This window comes from Pyxicephalus adspersus, chromosome 4 (assembly GCF_032062135.1).
Source record: "Pyxicephalus adspersus chromosome 4, UCB_Pads_2.0, whole genome shotgun sequence".
In the NCBI taxonomy this organism is placed as follows: domain Eukaryota; kingdom Metazoa; phylum Chordata; class Amphibia; order Anura; family Pyxicephalidae; genus Pyxicephalus; species Pyxicephalus adspersus.
The window spans coordinates 26,909,748-26,930,239 of NC_092861.1; the positions used below are offsets into that span (position 1 = coordinate 26,909,748).

The 20,492-nt window shown below is 34.3% G+C and overlaps 2 protein-coding genes across 2 annotated transcripts; both read left to right on the forward strand.

The window, feature by feature from the left end:
• Positions 1–6,919: 6,919 nt before the first annotated feature.
• LOC140328201 (C-C motif chemokine 20-like) lies at positions 6,920–10,503 on the forward strand. The gene is made up of 4 exons (XM_072407607.1): positions 6,920–7,029; positions 7,702–7,807; positions 8,690–8,764; positions 9,678–10,503. Exons 1-4 carry the CDS (start codon positions 6,954–6,956, stop codon positions 9,733–9,735), a joined length of 315 nt encoding a protein of 104 aa, XP_072263708.1. The 5' UTR covers positions 6,920–6,953; the 3' UTR covers positions 9,736–10,503.
• Positions 10,504–15,018: 4,515 nt separating this feature from the next.
• On the forward strand, positions 15,019–20,050 carry LOC140328202 (C-C motif chemokine 20-like). Its single transcript, XM_072407608.1, has 4 exons — positions 15,019–15,234; positions 15,631–15,745; positions 16,403–16,495; positions 18,335–20,050. Exons 1-4 carry the CDS (start codon positions 15,144–15,146, stop codon positions 18,417–18,419), a joined length of 384 nt encoding a protein of 127 aa, XP_072263709.1. The 5' UTR covers positions 15,019–15,143; the 3' UTR covers positions 18,420–20,050.
• The last annotated feature ends 442 nt before the right edge of the window (positions 20,051–20,492 follow it).

Below are 20,492 nucleotides of genomic sequence, written 5' to 3' on the forward strand. Positions count from 1 at the left end.
TGTGATCTTTAAAAGACTTCTCTGCTCTTAATGTCTGCAGAATTGTCATTCAGATCTATAATTCTCACTGGCTTGGTTTCAGAGTTCCAAAATCAGCACAGCACAGAGCACTTTTGTATCTTGACTGGTCAATGAGTTTAGAAAATTAAAAACATTAATTACAGTTACAACAAACATTTTCTTGCCAAACAGATTAAAGTAATTTTAGGTTCTGTTTGATGCACAGATTCCAAATATGGTATTGATTTTGCTAGATTGGCTCTAGTTTTGAAAAAATGACCTAAATAATAACCTCATAGAAAACTAATGAAACATGAAAATTAAGCAAAATAAACTAGATATGCCTATGTATGTATACAAAATACATTTTTAAAATACTTAATGTCAATATAATCTATATTCAGTATATTTACAGAACTAATCACAAAAAAGTCATTGAAAAACTCATTGAAATGTCATTGAAAAAAGTTTGTATGATTTCCTTTTATGCTGATGATCAGGACAATCACGTTCAAGGCTCCAGCAGTATTCTGCCATCATGTGTCTATCCCATTTGCCCTGATACCTTTCATCCATCACCTTTATACCTTGATGGAACCTCTCCCATTGTTCCTCACTGAAATTGCCAAGATTTTCTGGCAGAAGCTTCAGTATCAGTCATGTAACTTGTGAAATTTAAATCATTTATCAGTTTCCAAATCTGGGGTCCATCAAAGATTTCTACTTTTAATTTTTCAGTACTCAATTCAGGGAAGAATCTACAAATTTATTTGAAGCAATCACCGTCCTTGTTCAGAGCTCTAACAAATTGCTTAATTAATCCCAACTTTATGTGTAGTGGAGGGTGAATGATTTTTTCTTTGTCAACCATTGGCTCGTTAATGATGTTCGCTGCACCTTTTTTCATGTTATTCCTTGGAGGCCATGTCACTTTATTTCAGTGATCCTGCTTTGCTCTACTATCCCACAAGCAGATAAAACATGGGTACTTTGTGTATCCACTTTGCTGTCCAAGTAGGAAGTTCACCATTTTTAAATCAACACATTTGGACCATTGGTGTTCATGATAGCAAAGCTTTTGTAAGACCATTTAGATATTTTCGTATTCTTCTTTAAGTTTTGTTGAGTGACCAATTGGAACTGATGCATAGCAGTTGTCATTATGCAGCAAAACAAATTTCAAACTTCGAGTAGAATTGTCTATGAAAAGCTACCAGTCTTCTGCTCGGTATTCTGGTACTCCCATATGGGTTAGTAGTCCAGGGATGTTACAACAGTACACAAAGTCTCCATCTTGACTGAAATATGGTAGGAGTGTCACCTCTCCTATCCTATAAACCGTTATTTTAACTTCCGGTCTCAGACAGTTCTTTTCTTTTAGCCTGGATGCTAAAAGCTCAGATGCTTGTTTTGACAGACTTAGGTCACGTATTAAATCATTAAGCTCTTCTTTGGAGAACTGCTGGTTTGATGAAACACTTCCTTCATATTCACTGCTAACTCCTGGATTCCACTCCAAACCCTGTATATCCTCAATGTCAGATACAGGAATATCAGGGAGTGTACTGATCACTGGTATGGGAACATCAGCACCATGCGGCACAGGTCATCTTGCTGTTTCCAAATCAGGGTACTCCCACACAGGTACACCGAATTTCAAACTTTTCAGTTTTCCATTTTTCCACTGGCGTTGACACTCTACAGAAGTTTTGCTTACCATATGGGGAGCCCAATACTTGTCTTGGTCCCCCAGTTTAATACCAAAATATGCAAGATATGCTTGTTTCACAAATTCTGTAATGTTTCTTCTCTGTTTTTGCTGGGAATATTCACAACAAACGTAGCAAAATACATTAGGGTTATTTAAACAACTTCTTATTGAAGAACTCATATTTCTGTAAAAATAAGAAAATGTATGAATAAAAAGGAAAGGCATGATATAAGAAGGCAAATGAAAGTTTCATGAAAATAATGCTACATTTATTATACAAACTGCAAAACATCAATGTAAATAAAGATTGATAATATTATGCTGTGTTAAAATTTGTTGTTGGTAAAATCATCTATTCCGATTCCTGTATCACAAGAACTAGAGCTAATTCTATGAAACTGATGTCATTTCCAGATTCAGCAGACCTGAAATACACTAAATATATTTAAAAATTCTTGGCAAATGAAATTTTTTTTTGTTTGTTGTTTAGCTGTGTTAATAAATTTAGATCTAATCCAACAAGAACCAAAATTTCCACAACCGGCCCCAAACCCAATATGAGCCCACATCTATTCCCCTTTCTTAACATCAAATGATTTTGGAATCTACAGTGTCCTCCGTCATTCAGAGCTGCATTTTTTATTTTATTATTACTTGGTATGCAATTAGTGCAATGACCCTTAACCTCCATTCCTGTATAAAGGAAGAGAAAAAAGGCTCCAAACAGAGAATCAATGATCATTATAGGAAATTTCACCCCCTACTCTTGTAGACAGAAAGTTAATTTCCATGATGGCATACAGACAAAATCACTTGTCAGGTTCTAATTCAGGACCCATTGACAGCAAAGAATGAAGCTCAGAGCAGATCAACAATCTTCTATTTCTGAATATTACCTATATATCTTATCTGGTGAGGTCACAGTGGAAAAGTGTTCAAAGTGGAAATCTATGACTGCAATTTCCCATTTAAATATATTTACATAGCTACATAGTTAACATAGACTGAAAAAGTGACATGTGTTTATCGATTTTAACATTGCATCTTGAACTATAAAACCGAAGCTGATCCAGATATCATTGAGAACTCACAACAATCATCTTGTTTTTACATCTGGTCATTAATTAACCGATTCTGTCCTTGATCTGCTCAATTTGAACATCCATGCGTAACCCCAAATATGATACAATAAAATGTCTTTCCATTGTTATATTCACTTGTTATCTCACACAGATGTTTTTCTTTCTTTTGTAAAATCTTTGTTCGCTCTGGCCAAGCTTTCTCTTATTTCACGGAGATTGATGCTTTGCCATTACATTCCATTTTGTTAACTCCCAAAACCAGTCTCTGAATTACAAACTTCAGTGGTCACCAGGACACATGCCATCTATCAATAATCTTCTTCTTCTACGCAGTTTGCCAAGGAATTTCTGACTGTTATCCTACTCATTTTCTTTCCTATACAATAACATGCAAATGTTGGGGGTAAAATTGTAAAAAAGTAAAGTGACAAACTATTGTAAAAAAAATGTTTTAGCAGATTTTGTCCAATGTCTGCCTTTTGTTGAGTGCTTTATTTTAAAGAGAACACTGAACAGAAGTGATACAGGATAGTTAAACCTCCACATATCTAACCCCTCCATCACTTCTCGGAGGGCACATATTTCCGTTCTGTGTTAGTTTTGTGACAACCTATTTGAACTGAATAGGGTTTAAATGACACTGAATAGGGCTTTTAACTGCATGCTTTTAGAACAACTGAGAATTTACTTTAATTTACTGTCCCTTTAACAGTGCAAATAAAAACAGACAAAATGTTAGTGTCAGTGGGATGTTACTATTTGTCCTGGCTTCTGCACAAGGGACTTTCTAGAGAACATGTTTGACATCTTTGCATACCAAACACATTATTAATTAATCCAACGGAAAAATTAGTATGAGACATATTGCACAATTAATGCACAATGTGCCTTCTAGCAATGTCAACTTTAGAAATTATTTCAAAGATTCTGTGTGAATATTAATCATTAGGTTTGATTTAAAGAATCTTATCATAATAGAAACATCTGAGCCACCAATACTGACCTGATTTTTATAGGTGCGCAGTCCAGGGATGTTATCCGAACTCTATTCAATACCTTTCAAATTAATTACTCCTGGAGGTGTAATCCTTCAGCACTATATCACAATATCAGAATCTGCAAAATGGAATTAAATCTTACCTGCAAGAAACCCAAACATTAACATCACCTGTATGTGAAACCCTGATTGAAATACTTTGACTTTCTTCATAGCATCAGCTATATGTGAACCATATTAAGTTATTAAAGGAGACAATAAATACACAGGAAAAATTCTAATCATTATGTCTGTTTTTAGCAAGCTATATAGGAAATTCTGCTATGGAAGAAAGTGATTGTATTGTCTTTGTGCACACTAAACTCTGTGGGCAGTATACAGTGACCTAGAGACCACATCAAGCAGATGATTACATAGAATTTCCTACAAAGTGTTACATTGTCCTCTGCAGTACAGTTTAATGTGACAAATCACTGCAGCACTCAGAGTTACATACACAGTTTAAAATAATATTTAAAGTGAAACTTAACCTTACCCTGTTTCATTGTAGGGCACCGCCAACTTCTTTATTCTTCTCTTCCTGCAAATGATCTTTTGCCATCTTGATTGGCCAGGGTGCAGAGCACAGGAGTTCTTTCATTCCTAGCAAGTGCAGGGGAAGTGGGAATTATCATTCCTGCACATGTGCAGCAGCTGTTCCTTTTTGCAATAATGACTTGCCTGATCAAGCAATTTTAAAAGTGAGATGAAATAAGTATATTTCAATATACAATTTTTTTGGACAGAGTAGGAAATAATAAAAAACAGGGTTTTATTACTATTGACAGAAAGTTAGGCAAAACTTCCAACAGTAACAAATAAAAATGTTTGTTTTTTTACCCAGTAGAGTGGACTAGAATCCCTCTTGACAAGCACCGTCCTTGTTATAGATTTTCCTACACTGTCTGGTGAAACCCTTCTCATTATGGCAGAAAGGTAGGAAGGTAAAATCTCCCACCCAGGATAGATGCATTCTTGACGGGTTTAAAACCTTCTCAACTCTATACAAAACCAAAAATAAAAGTTATGGCATATGTTTTGTCCTGCTAGGGAGAGGCCAACCTGCATTTCTTTTTGCGTGTATTGTAAGTGTAATGCTTTCTTCTCCCAAAACACCCTCTCCCCACCATACAGCATTTTTGTCGTGGCCAATGAGTCATGCACTGCTTTGGTGGCCCCAAGCTGAAGATGTGTACACCACCCTCTTGTCAGACTCTGTGGTGGTCACGCTTGCCTATGATTAGGGCTGGCTACATGCAGACTGCTGCTGAAGTTCAGGCTGATGCCCCTGCTGCCGGTTCCTGCTCTCTATCATACCATATAAGCCCCTACCACTGCATTTCCTTATAGCCTGTTGCATCCTTCATTGACTTTGTGGCCTAGCTGCTTCATCATCAAAGCTGATTATTGACAAGGTTGGTGGCTCCCAAAAATTTTTACCCTCCCCATCTTTTTCTTCCAACTCCAGGTCCTCACAACCACAGTGGGAGAACCATGTGGCATCTACTTTATGTTCCTCTGTGGCTGCTTAGGTTAGACTGTTGCCCATGTGCTGATGAATCGGAGATACCAATAGATTGCCAATGTCTTACTCCTAATTTTCCATCAGCTCTTGCCACCAGCGCAAGTTGAAAAGCTATTTTTATGCCTATATATGTATATTACTATAATTACCATATTTTGTAACAAAATGAAAAGATGGGAAATGGATTAATAAAACCTTTATTGGAGCATCTAGGAAAAATAATAAAGAACAGTGTGGGTACAGAAAAGGCAAATCCAGCAAAAGTAAAACAAATACGAAATACTAAGAAGTCTATTTATAAAGCAGTAAATCTGCCATTTACTGAAACATTTCCTGGTGGTGAATCAGTTACTACTGTTTAAACACATGGACCTGGAGAAATCTCCACCAGCAAATGTTTCAGTGAACATCAGATCGGCAGCTTTGTATATAGATCTCCTAAGGGATACAGTTGCAAAACAAATAGTATAACAAACCATAAATTACATTTCACAACAGGAGAGAATGATACCCAGTGAATTATCATGAATTAACATATTGAAAGCAAAAATTAGTTAGAAAGCTAAACTGATAATTGTGTGTCAATTTCAACTTTTTTGTTTTAATCCTTATAGCCATATTTTTGAGTCAAATTTACCACACCTGAAATTTTACCAAGCATGCCTATCCATCCATTACCAGCATGTACTAACTAATAAAATTTCAGTTTGGCTTGAAAAAGGTTTTAATCAAAATGAAGTTGCTTAAAAAAGGACTTCTTTTTCACGCTGAAAGCCTTCAATCAATGTACAACACCCTGTGAATCCCACATTGTTTTTACTTATGTCTTCTTTATTATATCCCCTTTTATGGCCAATGCCGCCATCTTTTTTCTCCTGGCGTGTTGATGATGTTGCCTGTGCTGACATGCATGGATGAAACTGGGTAATGTATCTTTGTCAGGGCCATTAAATATAAACAAACAGAGCAATGATCTCATTCTGCAAGCATGAACTCATGGGCTGGTTCATTTATATTTGTATGACACCCATGAGAAAGCAGTGTACAATCTCAGGCATGTGTAGAAGCAACACCCCACAACCTTCTGGGATATGTGACCTAAGTATCCCTTGAGGCTGCGAGTGTCCCCTTAAGTCATTGCCCCGGCAGTAAAAATAAATGAGACAGACAAATCTTAAAATTGTAAAAAAAAGTTATTAAAAAATGTTATTTTTTTTATTGTGTATAAGGGAAAGGGAAATGTTTATATTTTGATGATAGGTCCAATTTTGTTAGGATTTCTTGCACTAATCAAGATATTGCATGTTAATATCAGACCGTAACAAAGACCGATTCCCAATCATTGCTCTTTCCTTCACGTCACCATATACAATACACCGCATGTGAATGATTGGAAAGTAGTACATTTCAATCCATAATTTATACAGTTGTATTTATCTTGATAAAGTTTGTTTTCTGTGACTGTGGCCACAATGTGGAAAGCAATGGGGGAAGTCCCCAGTCTTTGCAGAAAGGTAGGAGGGGTCTGTTCCATTTACAAAGTATATAACTGGTAATATCTGTAGTTCGCACGACACATAGAAAACAATTGACTGCATTATGGCTCGTGCTAGCTCTGTTTTCTTTGTTTTGTGTATTGTGTGCTTTGGGCTCCAGTCCCTGACCTCCATTGCAGGTGAGCATTCATTTAAAGACAGTACATTGTTTGTAGACTGTATCTGTACTGTAACATATTTTGTTGCATTATTAGAATGACATATTGACTGGTATGTAACCGGAATAGATGACTAAAACTGTAATGCAAAATTAGAGCAGTTAACCAAGAATTTGTCATTGCCACGATAATAACGCAAAGCTACTGTAATCTCCAACTCCTACTGTATCTTTCCAAATGAATAACTTTTTTGATGTCGATGCCAAAGCACAGGTCAAAAAGGCAAAAACAAAACATCAGAATTCAGGCATACATTCTGTCTGTATGTGCGTTATGCTCCACGGAGTCCAGGCATGGCCCACATTACTGGCAAAGAGGGGTTCTAAGTTGTTACAATGGCAAAACTGTATGTATGTATGAACGTATTGATTGACTTCAAACAAAACAAATTCAAAATATTTGTAGGATGTGTTCATGGTGGGTAAAGTGGAACACATCACATGCACCACTGATCAATAATTGGGGCACGTGAAACATTTACCTAACAATTATTAATTATATAGTAATACAAAGTCAATTACTGTTAGTAGAACTGTGTGGGGCTGCAGGCTTATGCTAGTATGAAAAGGACTTAGTATTGGTAATTTGACAAAAGTCATCATAAATTTCATCCAACTTCTCCTTCATCTCTAGTGTTTGACTGTTGCTATGCTTATACCAGGAAACCATTGCCACGTAAAGTTGTCAAAGGACACATGGTCCAGGACTCACATGAGGTGTGCGACATTGATGCTGTAATGTAAGTGTTTTTAATCATATGCATAAATATGCACACAGGCAAGCACATACACACATTTTTTTTATCAAGAAAATTTGAAATATTTCATATTACCATTTATTATCTTTATTCTTAGTGGGCATTACCCTCAAAAAAACTTGCTTACCAGAGTTCCATGGTAGGTGGTTATTAGGGTAACAAGTGCTCCCATTAAAAGCTTTCCCCTTTATACCAAAAATTTTGCATTCCCTAATACTTTTGTTTATTGTGATATAGATCACTCCATGCTCATCGGGACAAATAGAAAAAGACAGCAGCCCGGCGATGGAAAGCAAAACAAAAAAAAAAATAGACTGATTCTATAAGCATATCAAAATCAAAAATAAAGTTTGCCAGGAGTTACACTTCTGTTAATCTGTTGTAGGTCAGCATACCACAAGTAAACAATTATCAGTCAACTTGTTTTATTTAAAATTTAATGGATAAATGTAAAATATAAGTGTCTTGTAAATCGAATTCACATTTTTGTGTTTATGTGTTTTTTAACAAGTATTATGGTTTTAATGCAACCATACCTAAGGCTGAAAACCAAAAAAGGTCCAAAAAGCTGCAGATTGGTGTGTTTTACAAGGGTATTCGTTCATAACCTAATGTGATACAATTAATGGAGTTTGCAGAAAAAGCCAGAGATCCATCATGATTTTTATTTGCTAACTTTGTGCTACAAGTGAGCAAAATCTTTATATGTATTTGTATTTTAGGGAAATTGGAACTATGCAAAAAGCAAGACTTTTAAAAAATTGGTACTTGTATAAAGTAACTGTAGAAGTAAAGTTTTGTGAGTTTATTTTGTTACCCTTGATATTAACTATATATAATAAATAATAATTGTTATTTTTGTAGATTCATCACAAAGAAATTCAGAGTGTGTGCAAATCCTAGAGAAATGTGGGTCAACAAACTTGTAGCAGCACTTAAGTAAGTAAATGTATTAAAATATATTACCAGGCAACCATTTACTACTCATACTATTCATTCAGTACCCCAATTCTGCCACTTACGATATTAGCCATTTACACATCCAGCCATCCACAGTTTAATTTCTTCACTTGAAAAAAAATGCTAATTTATAAAGAGATTCTGGAGGACGATGGAAGATCTGTTAGTTTGAATGAGAGTAGAAGAAACATTTACACCTTAATTGTTACCTGATAGTCACATATTTATAAATGTGTACTGGTAACTTTTGTGCAGCATGTTAAGGTGTCCTAAACCATATTGCTCATATTATCCTTCTTCCTACTTCAAAAGATGCAGTTTGGGAAAGGGGATCAATGCAGATACTCAACTTGACTTAGCAACATGTCATAGGAATGAGATTTTCTCTGCAAAGTACTCAATAGGCATAGAATACTTTTACACACGGAGGTATTATTCTTGTCAATTAGCCTCTATGAACAAGAGGAAAAGCAGAAAAATGCCATTGGTGGATTCCAATTTTCATGAACCATGATCAAACTATGTGAAATACTGTGCAAAAAAAACAACTATTAATTGTTGGCACCATTGTACTTCAGTGCAATCACTACAGTCACGCAGATCCTGACCAAGATTAGTTGGGTGAGAATCATCATGTATAAGTAGCCTTAGCCTTTGGTAGGCTATTAAACAATTACATTTCACTGTTTTTAAACAGCAGTTCACATTTTACCTTTTCCATTAAAGTTTTACCACCTTGATAAAAAACAAAAAAATCTTCTTTTCCAGTTCAGCCAAAAAGCTATTGCCTGTATTTTTTCCAGTTCAAAACACTTTTTATGACCCAGTATTATATAACATGCTACAATTATTTATGGCCATTTACCTTGTAATATCATATTTTTCTTTGCAGGCGCAAAAAGATAACACAAGTGCCACCAAAGAACAACAGCAATGCTCTCGCTAACTAAATTTAATAAATGAATATTTTTTTATGTGAACGATAAGCTACAGAAACCTCCATTTTGTCTATGTTTAAAAGAAGATTGAAAGAGGATTCATGTTTTTTTATATATTCTTTTGTTATGTGTGTGTAAATTTAGCTTCATTTTTTTATTACTTCATTGTTTATAAAAACAGATATAACAAGATATAAAATACCAAACATTCGGTATGGGAAACAGGGTTCCCAATATTAATTATTATTAATAGTATTAAATTATCCAACTCCAACAACTATCAACAACTCCAGGACTAAATGCCCAGTCCCACTGCCATATTAGTTACACTTTAAAAATTGCTCCCATACCAAAAAGGCAGCTTAGAGACATACATATTTGCAAAAAACATACATTAAATGTATAACAGTTCACACAACATGAAAATTTAAAGTTTGCACAGTGAAATGAATTGGCCAACATTTCAAAATGGTGACGCGTTTCACAGTGTTTATCTGCTTCATCAGAGCATGTTTTATTACCAATGATGAATTTTCCCAACTATGTAAATAAGAAACATAAAAAACATAATACAGTATTATTTCATATTGCATCATTATACATAATAAATTCATTTCAATATGCTAAGATTTGTACATCTTAAATATCTCTCTGTTTTACTGTCAACATGTGAGTATTGTAAAAGAACATTTTTAAAAAATGTATTTTTATTAGATCAAACTTAAACTTTAATTGTTTACTTCTGTAAATATAATAATAAAGATGTATAAGAAAAACTAATCTTTTCATTTGTAATTACTATGCTATTCATATTTATAAATTGCTTTCTCTTCCTTTTCCTGAAGAGAACAAATAACTTAAATAACTTAAACAATTAAAACAAAATAGTGAACAATATCACATTTCATACTAGTATACTTTCCTAAAAAATAAAATAAAAAATAAAGAAGGGTCTGCACTATTTGTTATTAAAAGCAACTCTTGAACTTCATCTTAGTGCCTAGAGGAGCATTTTTGAAAAATATAATCTATATGACAAAATGCTAGCTGTCGTTTTGTCTTTAGCTTCAATACTTACTAAATAACTGACCTGAAACAAGCATGTAGTAAGCATGTTCTGAGTCTATACATAAGGAAGATAATATAGCTCATGTAATATAAAGCTTATTGTATGTACACCCTCTACAAGTAGATGCCAACCTATTCGAACCGTACCTCAGACCCTCTCATTGCGGTGCATGTATTGACCAGATGGTATTGTGTGTTTGTGTAAAATTGTGTTTGTGATGTGTATACATTCTTGTTATCTATATAGTGTAATACATATTACAAAAGGTTCCTTTATTTCTACATACTGTTGGTATGCTGGATGTTTTGGAAGCTCCATTTATATTGATTTGCATACTGTCTTGTAAAAAAGTTATGACAGTATTTAAAAAGAGGAAGGCCTTTAGTTGTTATCGTCATGAGGCGGTTTCACTCATTCAGAAATGCTTACCAAGTAAATAAAAATTAAAACTAAAAACTCATGAACTTGCAGAACTTTTTGCTATGTTTTTAGTGTTTACTCAATTAATTTTGATGCATTTACCTTGTGCTTTACAAAAACAAAACAGCAGAAATCACATTCCTATGCAGTTATTTTCAATGGGAAATTACATTTTAATTGTGAAATTGATTGTCCTTTTAGATTGCAAAACACATGTGCTTAATGGGACCTAAAAGTTGAACTGGCAATTAGTTTATTCTCTGATTTGAGGTATTACCAGGTGGGAACTAGAAATCCTTTGCTTGGGAGGCAAATGCATCAAGATGGCTTTTTCATGGTAGAGGCTTTCTAGGTAAATTAACAAAAGTATACCGTGCAGAAAGTGATACCGCCACAGTGATAGGTGGGTCTAGTGAAAGGGTAATTGCATTTTTGAGAACATGATAAATTCTAACACATTTTTAGCAGACATGAAACATATTATAAAGCAGGAATTGGTTTATGGGCTAAACAAGATTACTACTATGGGAAAATGATATGACTTACTTAAAAAAATACTAAATTAATTATCATGACATTATCACAAATAGTCTTTATCGCTAAGCAAACAGGAAAAACACATTTCACAGTTTTGCATTATTCCAACACTGGCTTTCTTTGAAATTGTCTGCATTATGTGACATAACATCTCAGAGTCTCAACAAAAATGAAATTCAAAGCTGTCTTTGAACCCATAATATTGCACATTAGCTGTGCTTCCCACTCCGAGTGAAATCTAAAGAGAGGAGTATCTCCACTTACGACCACCAGCTTAGGAAATATTTTTTTTGGTTTAGGGGGCAAATGCCTCTCTGCCCCTAGCCTAGCTCTTCCATGGTTGTTCCCCTAAGCTGATTTTACCTCTAATGCTAGCAATAACAATCTGATCTTGGTTGAAAATTTATAGTTTTATTTTTATCTTTTTATATAAACTGCACTTGTGTAGATATTTCTGCCAAACCAATAAGCAAACTCAAATGTACTTCCATCAGAATCACCTTCATACACCTTCAAAAAAACCAAAGATAACCATAATACCCTTTTTAGGCCCTATCTTCATATTCATCCCCTACAACTTATCTTGGTTTATTATTGTGATCAGTGACCCATGATGAGAGGTACAAGAGGAGCAGGGCAAATTACTAAGTAGCCATCAGCACTAAAAAAAATAAAATGCTTGTTATGTGCTTGCTATATAACGGATATGATATGAGACAATTTGTACAAATATTGATGGGTTTTCTTTTGAAATGTACAAAGAGAGATAACACAGGGACTTACAAAAAAGATTAAAAAGTATATATTTTATTTCATGAGGACAGGTATTTGTACCAATGTAATACCAAAATAATTAGATACAATAAAAGTATCTGCAGAAATCGGTTGCTACTCCAAGGAGTCCCAACCATGCAGATCTGACTTCTTAGCAGATGACCATAGACACGTAGTGCATGTAGCAAGATCCAATTGAAATTATAGGTTAGGCATGAAGCTGTGTTTTGAATTCCACAAGGAATGAGAATATAGTCAGTGCTTTACCAATGCAAACCAATGATCACCCCTAACCAGCCTCTTACCTTCTAAGGATGCCAGCTATAGGATGAATTGCAATGCTCTATGATGACCTCATAAAACGACAATCTTGTTGCAGTGAAACATTATTCATTTTAAATAAAAATGTACCCAACAAAATCTCACATGTGGTCCTGGACTACCTGTAAAAAGCCAATGAGCTCAAGCAATAAAGCAGACCTTTTAAGTAAAAACTTAAAAAAACTTAAAAACTTTTAAGTAATAATTACACACAATAATTACACACTATTAAATAATAATGACCCTGGTTGGTCATTTATAGTTTAAGTTACATCTAAAGCCAGATTCATGATTCGGGATGGTTATTGTGCATGTTATTTCACAAAAAAGAAAACACAGCAAAGTATATTTGTAGATTTATCATTTAAACCAAGATAACAGCACATGCTCCTATTGGTAAACGGGAATTCCACATTGCAGTCCATGTATATTATTTGTATCATGCCACTAACATAATTAAATTCTTGCACATAACAGATGTTCATTGGACAACAAAATGATTTTTAACAATATTCTATGTCAGATAAGTGAACTGAATTACCCTTATCCAAATTTGAGTTGGAGCACATTAGCATGATAGTCCAATAATGAAGGCAATTTTCTTTGGGGATAGCTTTTGGGCGGCCATACTACGTTATAGATATGCCAGAATAGCTCTGAGAATTTACCAGGGATTAAGGGGTATCACATGCTCGTCTCTCATCCTTCCCTATGTGTGTAATTTGTGAACTCAGGTTGATGTCATGGCATGGATGCGGATGTAATACTGAATTAATTGAAGATATCATTGATTACAGATTAGCATGCCACTTTCTGTTATCCAATACTCATGATGAAGCAGTAGTAGATAACCCGCGATACGTGTCAAGTTTTGGAGCACTTGCCCTAGAAACAGAGCAAATGTGTTTTTTTAATCAATTAAATGATTTTTTTTAGGAAAGTAAATGCATTGATTACATATGATCTATGCAGTTTAAATCCCCTAAGTCTTTTTTAAAAATAATATAGTTATTGAATAGGGATGTGGCAAATGTACAATAGAGGGATATCCCATAGCTGTTTTGAATGTGGTTTACTTCAATACATGGACCTATGATCTAAGAAAAAAGCTTATTCTATCTAATGAAAATTCCCTTCTTTGCCTTCAATGAACAACTAACAGAAAGAAACACATTGCTTTTTCTGCAGATTATCCCTGTAAAAGTACAAACTTTTAGCAAACCTGAGCATTTAACTTTTAACTCCAGTTAAGTGTGACTACTACTAGCTTTTGATTTCAGATAATGTATAGATTTTGTTCATAGAAATCAAATGTAGCAAAATATACACCATTTAGTAATCTGTTTTTGACATTTGACTGGTTGTAATGAGCAATAAATTCAGCTAAGCTTGCTTCCACGCAGATAGATGTGGGATACAAGGGACATTCACCGGGAATTCAAACACAACCAACTGGTCCTTTTAAGGAAGGAAGAGTTTCCTGGGGGCTAAAGTGGTGCACAAGCTGAGGCTGGGGCTTACTGGGTCTGATTTATTAAAGCTCTCCAAGCCTGGAGAGGATACACTTTTGTCAGCAAAGCTGGGTGATCCAACAAACCTGGAATGTATTCCTTTAAATCATTTGCTATTTGCAAGTCCTGGACCAGATCCATTCCAGGTTTGGATCACCCAGCCCACCCTGATGAAAGTGTATCCTCTCCAGCCTTGAGGAGATTTAACAAATCAGGCCCACCTATATTTACAAATTTTGTAAAAAGCAAGTTTCTGTTTATGTTGAAAGGTAGATCTTATCTTAATGAACAATGTTTATTATAACAGCATTTCACATATTCAAGTTAATGAGATTGTAGACTTTTTCAGTTCTGCATATGCTGAGTAAAGTCAGCAGAAAATACTGAAGGTATACAAGCTTTGTAAATCTATTGAATGGATGTCAATATTTCATAAAACGTAAAATGTTATAGACTGTGCAATTATCTTTATTTGCATGGTTTACATATTTATCTAAGGCGTAGCTGTTGTTATACTAACTATTGCAGTCTAACTATTTAAATAAGAAAAATCCAATCACCTCATACCTGTATAAATATGCAGGTCAGATGATCATTATTGCTTCATTGATGCTTCAAAACCTTGCTGAGCAAGCCTGGGAAAATCCAGCTCAGCAATCTGACAAGGACAATGCCCATGTATTGTGGAAAATTAAATCACGGCAGATGGGAGGGAAATTCCACTCTGTCATTGGAGTAGGAGTGACCATAAATACAGTATAGTATAAATATAAGGAAGAGGCAATGCTATGCTAAACCATTCATTAAAAACAATGGCTACAAGCAAGAAAGTATTTGTTTCACTTGCTTTCTTTGTAATATTGTTTGGACTTTCACAAGGTAAGGAATTAGCTTTGAATATACTTAATATCCATTTTATGATATATTAGCCTGTGTCTTTATATGTTTATTACCTGTCTATATACCAGTGTCTACAGGTTTTTAAGGGTTGCAAAACCCACTTGTCATATGCATCTGTCAATGTAATGTGTAATTTAAAAATGTCTTAGCTGATGTCAAACCGATGCCATCAACACTGCCCAAGGCCCATTGCCACTGGTCCTTTCACTATTAGTACTCTGAATGTGGCATATTCACATTGCATCAACTACTATGGTGACTTTAATAGGATACTCAAACCATTCAGTTTTAGAATACTATAACTTGATCTCTGACTAAATACTATGTACACTATAAAATGCAGTTTTTATTATACTTATGTGTTGCTATTTTCAGCTTTTGGAAGCTTTGATTGCTGTATAAAGTTCAACAAAAGAAAGGTTGATATAAATAAGGTCGATGGCTACTACCACCAGAAATCCACACAAGTCTGTGATATTGATGCCGTAGTGTAAGTATCAAATGCACAATCTGACAACAGTCTAAAATAATGCATTACACTTATTTGCTGAGCTATCCTTCAATGGTCTAAGAAAAGCAAACTTCAATTACCGGTATAAGATAAGTTATAGATTGGTTAGAAAGTATGTCAACATTTTTCATTAAATATTAATCAGAGTCCAGAAATGCTAGTTATTAATTTACAGTGTTATGTTAAAGAGAGCATTTGCCAAAAAAACTTCATTTAGATTAGGAAATAAGGGTAAAATAAGTTCATTTCAATTATGCCACACAAAATTCCTATCCTTTGTAACTTCCCTCGCACATGATCGGGTATTCAATGTAAACTTGCTTTACTTCATTTTCTAAACTAAATACATATACAAATAAATTACCTTTTTTTTAGTAAGTAGAAAAATCCAAATCTATAATTTTCTTTGAAATTGAAGAGAATGCCAATAATCAGTTGGAGGGGCTTATATTTGAAACCAGGATGTGCTTAGATCATAACCATTGAGCCCAAAGAAGAATACTAATACAAATAGCTGTAAGAATTCACCAATGAACAAACAATCCCCATAAAGACAAACATACCAGTTAATAATTACAATGAAATTAGGTGACTTTGTAGGTGTGTTTGTTAAAGGGTTGTCATGTTTTCTTTCAGTTTTCTTGTGCGGACCAGTCCCTGCAGTAATGCTACAATCAGAATGTGCGCAGATCCCAAACAGAATTGGGTCCAGGAACGGATTAAAGCTCTGTAAGTTCAATACCTTCTCATAAGGAATAGAAGGGACAGGGATGGTATTTATTGCATGTTTACACAATATCCAGGTGACATCCTTTGCAACACAAAACAATTGACTACCAATTGACTAGCACTCCGGCCTTTGCAGCGCTAGGTCCCAGGTTCGATTCCCAGCCAGGATATTATCTGCATGGAGGTTCTCCCTGTGTCTGCGTGGATTTCCTCCGGGTAATCCCAAAAACATGCAGTAAGGTTACTTGGCTTCCCCCTAAACAATGACCTTAGACTACATAAATGACATTTATTGACATTTAGACTATGGTAGGGACATTAGATTGTGAGCTCCTTTGAGGGACAGTTAGTGACATGACTATGGACTTTGTACAGAGCTGCGTAATATGATGATGCTATCTAAATACAGTGTAATAAAATCATAAAAAGGCAGTAAAGAATTGACGTATGGAATGTGTGGGAGCAGTGTAAAACTTTAGATGCAAACTGACACCAGTGTCAGAATGTGTAGCTGGGAATTCTGGCTAATAAATAGGAAATATTGAAAAATCTCCTGTGCTTGTTAACCCAAAGAGGAATAGGTTGTAGGAATAGCAAATAAATACAAAAATATGTAGTGTTCACTCAATCTACCCCAAAAAAAGGTTTGGGTAGATTTAAAGAGCCTGATTTAGTAAGCGCTCCAAGACTGGAGAAGATACACTTTCATCAGTGAACCTGGGAGATCCAGAAAATCTGGAATCAATCTCGTCCAGGATTGAAACATTTGCTAGGAAATAGCACTTTTAAGAAATCCCTTCTAGGTGTGCTGGATCATGCAAGTTCACTTACGAAAGTGTACTTTCTCCAGAGAGATTTATTAAATCAGGCCCAAAGAGTATGAAAAACCCAACAATTGTTTGTTTTTGGCCTGTTTAATTCACCAAAAAGTGTTTGAAAATAAAAAAAAATAATCCAACCAGAAATGTAATGAAGTGATAACTTTTCGTGCTCTAAACTGACTGTTATAAGTTAGCATTATTCTCAGTGTTCTATACAGAACATTTTCCCTTTGTTCTATACGCAAGAGAAGAGGGCAGGACTTATGTAGTTCAATCCTAGGGTGAGAATACTTCTCCTTTATGGATTCAATGCACATGAAATGTATTGCTGATATCAAGTCCTGAAAAAACTTAGCCACCAACTCAGTCACCATAACAAAGAACTGGTAAACTGCCATATTACAAATTGTTGTTCTTGGGTTAAGATACATTTTAATCCATAAATCTTTATTACATGTTGAAGCGTATTTGCAACATTGCACAGAAAAAGGCAAATTGGCAATAAACCTTATTTTTACCAGAATTGAGTAGATACAGAATAACTTTCTTTGTCTCTGCTCCATAGCTACACATAGTAAACGAACACTATTGTTAGCCAAGTTTGACATGGATCATTTCAACTACTGTAAATTCTGTCATGAAATTGTGGTTATAATATATTCTCAGTATCAAATTTCGATTTCAAGCAGGACTAAAGTCTACATGGAATGTAAACAAAGTAAAATGTTAATCATCTACTTCCTTACTTGTACTACTAAGATTTCATTTCATTTTAACCCACATTGTTAGGTGAATAAAAAGACAATATAAAATTGAGTCATTCCTAGATAACAGAAATACAAAAACACATGAAATAGAAGCAAATATACAAAGAATACTTGAACAGGCTTTAAGTATTTTTTAAATTCAGCAATTGACAGAGAAAGTAGCATTTTATGATTTTAGAGAAAATAAAGACAATCAACAACCCTATTGCTGATGTCTGTTAAAATTTCCCTTTTCTGTTTAACTTTTATAGGAATAAAAGAACCCTGAAAAGTAAACAGAGGAGACTGAAGAAGCTTAAGAAGATCTGCAAACGTCTGGAAAAGGAACTTATGTGATTCCTCCTTCAATTGGAAATTTAAGAGATATAATCTCCTAATAGGAGTATGCTTTAATATATATACAGTTATAATAGGTATCACTGCATAAAATTTGCAATAAGTATATCATAAATTGGGCAAGTTACCTTGCCTCACAACTATTTACCAAATGATCTCCGAAACCTATGTATGTTATATTGTATTGGGTATTGTTTTGGTTAATCAGAGTGGGACAGCGCAAGGGGTAATTAATTCTTTATTTATTTGCAAAAATTTAATTGCATGACAAGTGACTTATTGTCAGCTGAGACTCACATTGGGTTTAATATTACCTCTATTGGAAATGTGGAGGTACTTCTCATGCCAGTCAGGAAAATGTCTATATCCTGGTTAATATATCAAATGAACAAGACATTTGGTTGGTAGTTATGATGAAAACAAACTTCCTATTTTGCAAGTTATAATATGTATTATATACAATATATGTACATTTTATCATGAAATTATTCATTATTTTTAGAGTTATAGTATATTTAGAACTATATTTTCTGTGTGAGCTTGGTATGCATATTTATAACTTTAGTCCCTGTGGCTTTAAATGAATTATTCTCCTTATGTCTTTTATAATCATAATGATGTGGCCCTGATGGCCTGATACCCAGCAAGAAACTTGCAATTCTGAGCTTCCAATGATAATATAGGAAGCAGCTTTCATTTAATGTTCAGTTCTTGAATGGGTCCTTCCATGAACATGTCCTGGTAGGAATGGGATAATTGTGTTTGACAAACCCCATTTTCTTGGGCACTTTCAATTTCATTCAAGATCACCTGGTGGACTACAAACTATTATAAATGTGCTTACTCAGTAGCACTCATAATATGAAAACCCTTCAATGTTTTTCCAATTAGTAATCAATTAGTTGTTACTAGGAAAAACATTTTTTATAACTTTAAAACATTTGATCATTTCTAAATTAAAGACGCTGTTACTGTTTGTATAAGCTTTTTTTAAAGATATTCCAGGAGAGAGAAACCGAAAATACGGAACATACTGGGGTTGAATTACTAAGGAATCACAATGCAACAGATAGTTTACAAGAGATAGAGAAAGCTCTGTGAATGTGACGTAACTTACTTTGCAAAAAATACCCATTTTACCTAATCTCATTTACTATGATAAGTGAAATATTATTTACAAAGGGGATAATTAAATTAATCTATGTGAACAGACTATATTCCTTAGTAACTCAATCCCATCCCCTTGTTTTTAACAATGAACATTAGGCAAATGCAACACTAAAACTCCATTTATGTACATGGTCGGAGTGACACATACACTTAAAAGTTTTAAATTTATACAGTAATTTTACAGTAGTTGTAGACTGTAAAGACACAATTTTTGTTTCTGTTGAAACTAGAATATAGTTTGCAGCTTCCATATGATTCATATTGCATCATACAGTTATGTTGGCTTGTTTAAGCTTAGAATGTTATAAATTAGTATAAATTAATTCATTATTTAGGTCCTTTCTAAACTTGATTGATTTTATTGTGTTTAAATTAACAATATATAAAAACCTATATTTTGCTAATATATGCCTAAATGTATGCCTGATGCTCAAATCCTGAAATAAATGTGATATAAAGAATTGTTTGCCTTTTCTGTGTCTCGATTAATAAAAGTCTATATTTTTGTCAAATAGAAATCAAAGATTGGGCGCATCTTGACTGATTGAATTTTTTTGGTATCGGAGGGGTGTCATTTTCTCCCCTGAATACAAAAGTATAATAAATGGTTTGGGGCACAACCTACAATAATAGAAACAATTGCAGTCTGAATGAATGGTGCCTGCAGTTGCCTGACATTTAATGATAACTAGCTGATTACTCGGCATTGCCCGGGTATTTATGTATTGCAATCTTATATTATACGGGAAAAGGAATCAAATAAAGCTATAGTGATTTTCTTGTCTACGGCGTTGTTTCATTTTATTTTGCCTTTGATTGCACTTGCCTTACGTTTTCTCAAAAGCAATTATTACAGGCCAGAAATTTGTAAAGAGCCCAAAAAAAAGTATGTAAAAATATAAG

Bases quoted from the DNA above. Each gene is read 5' to 3' on its own strand.
- LOC140328201 (XM_072407607.1), top strand. From the start codon at position 6,954: ATGGCTCGTGCTAGCTCTGTTTTCTTTGTTTTGTGTATTGTGTGCTTT. The intron at 7,030-7,701 runs GTGAGCATTCAT...CTTCATCTCTAG, and splicing joins GTCCCTGACCTCCATTGCAG to TGTTTGACTGTTGCTATGCT. The intron at 8,765-9,677 runs GTAAGTAAATGT...TTTTCTTTGCAG, and splicing joins AAACTTGTAGCAGCACTTAA to GCGCAAAAAGATAACACAAG.
- LOC140328202 (XM_072407608.1), top strand. From the start codon at position 15,144: ATGCTAAACCATTCATTAAAAACAATGGCTACAAGCAAGAAAGTATTT. The intron at 15,235-15,630 runs GTAAGGAATTAG...TGCTATTTTCAG, and splicing joins ATTGTTTGGACTTTCACAAG to CTTTTGGAAGCTTTGATTGC. The intron at 15,746-16,402 runs GTAAGTATCAAA...GTTTTCTTTCAG, and splicing joins TGTGATATTGATGCCGTAGT to TTTTCTTGTGCGGACCAGTC.